General features: G+C 43.6%; 1 protein-coding gene and 1 non-coding gene across 2 annotated transcripts; both read right to left on the reverse strand.

The window, feature by feature from the left end:
• Nucleotides 1-296: 296 nt before the first annotated feature.
• LOC115106405 (terminal nucleotidyltransferase 5A-like) lies at nucleotides 297-6553 on the reverse strand. The gene is made up of 2 exons (XM_029629112.2): nucleotides 4993-6553; nucleotides 297-4370 (listed from the first exon to the last, which is right to left on the reverse strand). Exons 1-2 carry the CDS (start codon nucleotides 5419-5421, stop codon nucleotides 3591-3593), a joined length of 1209 nt encoding a protein of 402 aa, XP_029484972.1. The 5' UTR covers nucleotides 5422-6553; the 3' UTR covers nucleotides 297-3590.
• Nucleotides 6554-8176: 1623 nt separating this feature from the next.
• On the reverse strand, nucleotides 8177-8229 carry LOC115116872 (U7 small nuclear RNA). Its single transcript, XR_003861607.1, has one exon. It is a non-coding gene; the product is annotated as a U7 small nuclear RNA (small nuclear RNA).

Genomic DNA, 8229 nt, shown 5'->3' on the forward strand with positions numbered 1-8229 from the left:
GCCAGGATTGTCCTCTGCAAGCAGGGAACCCAGCCTTCTAAAAGCTGCTGAATGGAAAGCGTCAGTTAAAAGAGATGCCCTCTCATGAAAAAGAAGCCTGAAGTCAGTTGCCTTGATGGGCAGACCATTGAGGCCAAGCCTGGATATTGAGTGTTGGGGGGTGGTTTAGGTAAATAGTCTAACGCTAGACAGAACCAATCAGAATTGAGATAGAGCAGACAGTTGAGCATTGTCGTCAACACAATTCAGTCACAGAACCCACAAACATTGTTACAAACAAGAAACGGAAATGAAAATTTGGTTTTCATTTTTTTTATTTTTATGATGAAACATCCTTTATCTTCAAAACAGGCATTAACAAGATCTGGAAAAAAAATGTAAGCTGAGAAATGATATTTTGCAAACTGATCACAGACTCCAAAGCGCGGCAACATGGTCTGATACAGTTGTAAAAAATAACAATCATAAAAAAATACGAGGCAGGCTCTTTTTCTATTTTTGTTGGTTTGATGGATAAAGACTGCATGAATAGGAGGTGACAAGTTGAAACAATGCATACAAGACAATGCAGCAACCCATAGTAGCCTGTGTGTTGCTTGCCAACTACATGGTAGACTGGTGCTGGCTTAACTGTTCTGAGCCAATTTCACAGAGTGAGAAGAGATGGGAATACACACCGCCTGCACGATCCAGACGATATCATCCAAATGTACACAGTCAAAAAGAAAGATGTTTGAACAGAATGTGTGAAATAGCAAAATAGGGAAAAAGGAGTACAGAATGATTTGAGTCGAGTGCATTTCTCTCTGTTCTCTTGACCACCCAGGTGACAGTCACACAGTGGTCACCGAAGTCGTTTCACATCCCCTTTGGAAGTGCCTCCGCCCTGTAGAACTCCATTAGATGTCCATTCACTCTCTCCCTAAGGGGGCTGCATTACTGCTTGCACATTATGGGAGTGAGGGGAGAGGAGAGAGGACAAGAGTAAGATCTCATCAGTGGAGACAAAGAGAGTAGTTTCCTTAAGACGCCCTAAAGAGTTGTGACATGACCCATTTGTACAGAAGCGGGAAGCCCAGGAATCCCACCCAAAGGGGAAACACCGTTTATTCTTCTCTAAAGATACACACTTTAGATTTGTATAGTGCACAACGATGTTGCTATTTTTAATAACACTGTCTCTCACCCCAAGACCCACAATATTGGTGATGAATCATCGTTCATTTTCCTCTTCGTGTCAAAAATCTATTCCTATCAGCTGAGGAACATATTTCAGATGTTATGTTTGAGAGATGGCATTAGAGAAACTGAATTAGCATCAGACAGTATTTCCCCATGGGCTCGGACCTTACAGCGTAGCAGTTAGATCATGCAACCACTGCCTAACCTAGCCTCATTTAAAAAAAAATAAGGTTATTTACAGTAATACCATGGCAGTGCACCAACCCAGGAAATGTTATCAAAGCTCATAAGGCATGCGAGGATATCTGTTCAGTCCCCCAGAGAAGAGGCCCCTTGACATAAGAGGTCAAGCTAGGCTTAAATAGACTACCTCCCTAAAGTTGTGCTGTGTGTACCAGGACCTCTCTCTCTCCCCCCTGCCTATTCTCTCTGCTTAGGTCATCTTAAGATGGGAGAAAGAGGTATTACCACGGTATATCTGTCTGTATGTCGGTCTGTGGTGAAAGCAAGACAAACCCCTTCACCAGCTGCACCCATCTCCCCAGCCCAGCTTCCTGCCTCTCGCATTTTACTTCTGTCCCTAGAGCGTCTGTCCCTCCCCCCCCCGCTCAGTATCTGTACTTCGATATTAAAAACAACACGTCCTCAACCTCTCTCGCCATCGACAAATGGCCGAACACTCATTCAACATTGGGCAAGCGGCAGATAAACATTTGACACAACGTTTGCTGGTAGGTTTGAGCCCACCCAAAGCGAGCGCAATACACTGCAGACACAGCCCAGATAAGTTCAACCTCTTTGGCAGCTGCGTACTTCCCTGCTAGAGTGTTACAGCAAATAATGTCCCATCACAGGTGTCCCAGCAAATATCATACTAGAAGGCAGCACAGGAACTCCCCGACTGCCTCTTTGCCCTTTGATCCGATCGGTCTCTCTTTCCTTATGCGTCTATTTCTTCCCGACACAGGTTTTTCATTCCCTCAGCCTGCTGTGAACTTGCTACAAAAAGGTGAATTAAAAGAGAAGCACCCCAATACAAAATACAGTAAAGTTTAAAACCATGTGAAACTGAATATACAGTAATCCTTATGAAACTGAAAACTACAGGATGTTGCCTTTCTTTAACGCGGATATCTGAAAAGCTCACCAAAGCGGTCAAGATGAACAACAACAAAACAACATTAAACCACCTCGGCACAAACTAATATTCCCCTGGAGTTTGTCTGAAAATGACTACGGGAGAGCAACTGCAAACAACGCTCTCATCTCTGTGGCTTCAACGCACCTATGGGGAGGTGCTGGAATGGTTAAAATATCTGCAAATGTTAACGCAAGGTTCTGTATGAACCTGTCAAACTACTTTGTACAAAGTACAGTAACACCCCATCTCTCCCCCATCGACTAATACTCTGACTGCAAGGGGATATGTTGTTTTCTTCCCAAAAAATATGACATCAACACAGACTGTATCAGGATTTGAATCGGGATTTTACGGTCACATTCACAAGCCTCTGGGGTGCTATTGTCTTGTGTGCCTGACGAAAACCAGACTGGATTTATTCACAAAACGATATGGCCTACTGCTCATTATTCCTCTGCCTATACTACTGATAGGCGTTAGGCACTTAAAACACGTTCACATATACAAATATAGATTGCATTATACATTTGTTTTCTTCCCCACCAAACGTGGGTATTAAAAACAATAAATGAAAAATCTTTGGTTTGTAAACACATCATCATGTTCATATCAATCATTACTAGTTAAGGTGTAGTTTCTGTCATTCCAAGCTCGTGATGACATCTCACCTCAACAGAAATAAAGAGAGTTTTATGGTGCTCTAGTAACCCCTGTGTTGCTGGGACATGGCCCAGCGCGCGTCAGGGTGCAAGCCGCACACCCCTCAAGGGAGCAAAGGGGCCTGCATCCTCCTCACGGCCAAGGAGGCAGCTGGACACCACAGGACACAGATGCAGCCACACTATGTTCCGTCTGTCGCTCAATTCCACAGCATTTTCAGTTCGCATCAGAGTCAGTCAATCCAGGTCAGGGTCAATGAAAGTATTGTTGCGGATTTCACTCTTGTCCATGCATTGTATTGGGCAAAACACCATCCCATACTTCCCAAGCTTGGGTTGTGTGTCAGACAGGGTGGCATTTTCACAGTAAACTGTCCTGCCATTGGTTTAAGATGGACCTCACAGGAGCTGAGACCCAGCTGTTATCCCCCCCCCCCCAGCGTCACACTCTAACAAAACATAACAACACATTTAAATGCAATACAGGATGGTGGGGCATGGGGATACCCTTTTCTCATTCATTCATCTGAAAAACACTTTACAGTGATAAATGAATCAGACTCTCCCCTCCCTCTTTCTCTCTCACTCCTTCCTCCCCGTGTGCTGTCTCAGTTGCAGGGTAGCCAGGTGGAGTAGGCATGCCGCTGGCAGTGGAACATGGGCTGTACCTGGGCTATGTAGTAGTTACTGAAGTTACCATCTGCCACGTAGGCGGCTGGCTGGTAGTAGCAGGTGACGTTAGCCACGTTCGGGATGAAGTTCTGCTCGGCCAGCACGCGCACCGCCAGCATGGCGATCAGCCCCAGTGTCTGCCGCCTCTCATGTCCCATCAGGCACACCGTACTCTCGTTGACCACCCCATGCAGGGTCATCAAGTAGTCGTACTTGCGGTCTTCCAGGCCCACAAAGTGGTTTTGCAGGTAGGACTCCAGCTTGCGCTGCTGCTCGCTGATATCCGAGAAGTCGATGAAGAAGCGCGAGCACATGTAACGCTGCAGGGACTTCATCTCCGTCTCGGAGTCGGCGTGAAAGCCCCTTACCAGCAGGTGACAGTACTTGAGCAGGCCGCCGCCCCGGATCTCCTCTGGGTTGCGGGTGCAGATCACCTTCTGGCGTAGGTGGTCGAGGGCAGCACCAAAGTCCCCAAACACACTCTCACCCACGATGGTGGGATGGAAGGTCTCGGCCATGGGGTTCTCAGAGCATTCATAGAATAGCAGCAGGGAGTCCAGCTTGATCTGGAAGGAGTCCACGCTAAACTCAAACTGCCGCCTCAGAGAGTCTACGAACTTGAGCTCCACGTTCTTGCCTCTGTTATTGGAGAGGGAGATGAGGCTCCAGTGGTCTGAATCATTGCACACCTTCACCATCTTCTGCACATAGGCTTCCTGTCAGACAGAAACACACGGGGAAAATACATCTTTAGCTCCAATTGTCAAAGGATAGAAATACTGTTTACATACTTTATAAAGGCACTTTGCTCAGTTAAAAGGAATAACTGTCAATGGGTTTAAAAAATACTGTATACATACAGTATAAAGGCTTTGGCGCCACTATGATCTTAAACGAATAACTGTCATGGATATAAATACTGTATGTAGCCTACTCCTAATCTAAATCCAATTCAACTGATACATGCACTAAATCAAGAACAGGTAATCCTGCATAGCTCCATATAAAGACGTATTCGTGTAATTACATTGGCCCATATTTTCTGTGCATCTTTCTGTAGCCTACAATAAGGGGCAAACATTGGCTGCCCTGTCTATTGAACTTAGGTGGCCAAGGAGACGGGATCTGCTTTAAATGGGTTTACTGCAATCCTCTTAACGGAATACATTTATACTTATCAGTAAACGGGTCTTATTGCGTTTTCAAATCTCATGCACAATGATGTGCAAAAGGGCAAAGGTGCGTAAAAGCCCAATTAGCCATATTCATTAATGAAATTCATTTCTAAATAGCTATTTGATTTTTTTCAATAAATGTTCCATGGAAAGTGTAGCCTACCTTTAAAGTCAATGGTGATATTTTTTGCTTATTCACCCCGTCAGGTAAGAAGTCCAGGAGACAGTCCAAAACGATATCCTTCACAATCTGAAAATCACTTTCCCCTTTCATATCCGCGCAAAAGATTAGGTCAAGGTCCTTGTAGCCCAGTCCGCTATCCTCATGAAGAACGTGGCTTGCAGCAGACCCGTTAAGCCGCACGTCCCGGACGTGGATATTCCTCTCCTCCATGCGACTACGCACCACTTTCACTATTTGTCGGGGTTTCATCTCCAAAGTGGGGAAGTTTCCCCGGCCGTGGATGGGAATGGTCTCCGTCAGGATGGCATCAAGGCGCTGCACTTGTTCCCAGCCGAGAACGCTGATATTGCTGCTTTCAACCTCAGCTATAGTACTAGCACCAGTGCAGCTATTATCTTCTTCAGACATTGTGGAGAAAATTAAACGGCAATTGACTATGAAGTTTCTTTAGCGATAGGTCCGTATCCAAATGTGGATTTTACGCGCAGTGACAGTAGGCTATAGAGGGGCAATGTCAACTTCCTCCACATCGGTATCTTCAGTCAGAGTGCAGTATGTCCTCTATATTATACTGTAACATAAATCAAATCAAGGCGAAATAGGCTAGGCTACTCAATGCGCAGTAAAGAAATGACAGCTGCGTACTCCGGTTGACTCGCGCGTCTTTTGTCGTGAGATAAGGGAGGACAGTGAATAAGATCTTCTCTCAAAGATAGCCGTCACTTCTGCCTTTTTCCTTTCTTTAAAGGGCTGAAACGTTTCCTCATCGGTTATCACTCAGTGTATCCGAGCTGTGCGCATCGCCGTCTTTGGTGCTCGTTGGTATACCAGGAGTTCTGTGTTCGGGCTGTGACTCCATCGCCTAAGGCCCGCCTATGATTTATTGAATTTGCATGAATACGCAGTTCTGCAGTGATCAGCCCTCTGTGGAATCCCCGTGGATTGTGACGCGCAACTTCTAAATATTTGGTTCCCTTTTCGTCTCCAATAAATTCTTAAAGCCTTCCATGTCACGTGAAACGGATGTGGTTTAGTTTGGCTACTTTTGTTTTCCATCAAAGTTAACCGTTACCTATCCATTGTGCTTGGCTTGTGGGCGTTGCTTCTCGCTGAAAGGCAGGTACAGTTTTAGGAATGTCACATGATATGTACAACCCCTTATCATTTGAACGAAGATAAGTTTGAGCGACGTCAACAGCCTGGGGTTTGATCCCAGGTTTTGCGAACAACTGGCCCAGCGCCGTCCGCGGTAGGGGATGGTTTGGCTGATGGGGCTTGCCTAACATCCGGTTTAAGCGAGCAGTGTTGAGCAGAGGTAGGCGGCCAGGAGGGTCATGTTTTCGGAGGACACATGACTCGACCTTCACCTCTCCCGATCCCATTGAGTAGTTGCAGAGATGAGCCAAGGGACCTAATTCGGGGAGAAAAAATATATACCATCGGCCACTGGGACCGGAGACCACCTGGGAATACCAGGTGCCATAAACATAAAAAATAAAGTTACAGCGAATTATGTGCTAACCAATAGCAAATCGGACTTCTTACTACAGCCGCACTATAGCGGCGTTGGCAAAAAGGTGCCGGTTTTCAGGTATACAGAATTTAACCTAACTTGAGGGACACCGTACAGGCGTCTTTCTACGCTTGCTATGTTTCTACAGCGGTGACCATATTGATATAGGTCATTTATATACACAAACAAAACTGTAATTTTCTATAGTCTCTTGTGAAATGCAAGCACCGTTAATTAAAAATATAATAGCCTAATGTGTCCTCCTTTGAGTTGAAATCACATTATTTTAAGTCGTAATTTATAGGAGATGTAAGGTTTTCACTATAAATAGTTGTTATTTTGACTTGCAGGATTTCATAGACCATACAGAAATTGTGGAGCAAAAGCCTACTTTGAGTTGACATTGCCATACCGCCCTCTATGGGAAAGAGGAAAAAGTTGGAATACAATCCCAACCAAATCTGAGTCATTTGAAAAATATCCAGCAACAACATATTGTGAGCAGTGGTGTAAAGTACTTAAGTAAAAATACTTAAAAATACTACTTAAGTAGTTTCTGTACTTTACTATTTATATTTTTGCCAACTTTCCCTTTTACTTCACTACGTTCCTAAAGAAAATAATGTACTTTTTACTCCATACATTTTCCCTGACACCCAAAAGTACTCATTACATTTTGACAGGAAGATGGTATAATTCACACACTTACCAAGAGAACATCCCTGGTCATCCCTACTGCCTCTGATCTGGCGGACTCATTAAACACAAGTGTGTGTGCCCCTGGCTATCCTTAAAATTAAAAAATGAAATACAAAGGATTTTGAAATGGTTTTTACTTTTCATACTTAAGTACATTTAAGCAATTACATTTACTTTGGATACTTACGTATATTTAGTATACTAGTATACTATGGTATACTATGGTATAAATACTATAGTATTCACTGTAGTGTTTTGTGGACTTTACTGTAGTATTCACTGTAGTGTTTTGTGGACTTTACTGTAATATTCACTGTAGTATTTTGCGATGGCAAAAAGACTACAGTGAATACTGTAGTATTTACTATAGTATTTACAGTTAAGTATAGTGTTACGTTCTGACCTTAGTTCCTTTGTTTTGTCTTTATTTTAGTATGGTCAGGGTGTGAGTTGGGGTGGGCAGTCTGTTTGTTTTTCTATGTTGGTTTCTGTGTTCGGCCTAGTGTGGTTCTCAATCAGAGGCAGGTGTCGTTAGTTGTCTCTGATTGAGAATCATACTTAGGTAGCCTTTTTCCACCTGTGTTTCGTGGGTGTTTATTTTCTGTCTTTGTGTATGTCGACAGACAGGACTGTTTCGGTTTTCGTTCGTTCACTTTATTGTTTTTTGTGTTTCAGTGTTCATTTTGATTAATTAAATATTACATCATGAACACTTACCACACTGCAAATTGGTCCTCCGATCCTTCTCGCTACTCCTCCTCAGAAGAGAAGGACGAGATCCGTTACATATAGTATCAATACTGAAGTAAAATAAAACTGTAGTATATACTATAGTAATTCATTACGTTTTTTTGCGGACTATAGTATACTGTAGGATTTACTGTAGTGTTTTTGCAGATGTCACTGTAGAATTTACAAGTGTTTTTGTTTTATTATCTTTGACATAGAAGTGGAGGCTTTCTCCTTCAGGAAACCTACTGGAGAAATACTGAAAGAGCACATTT

Source organism: Oncorhynchus nerka, linkage group LG3 (assembly GCF_034236695.1).
Source record: "Oncorhynchus nerka isolate Pitt River linkage group LG3, Oner_Uvic_2.0, whole genome shotgun sequence".
Classification (NCBI taxonomy): Eukaryota; Metazoa; Chordata; class Actinopteri; order Salmoniformes; family Salmonidae; genus Oncorhynchus; species Oncorhynchus nerka.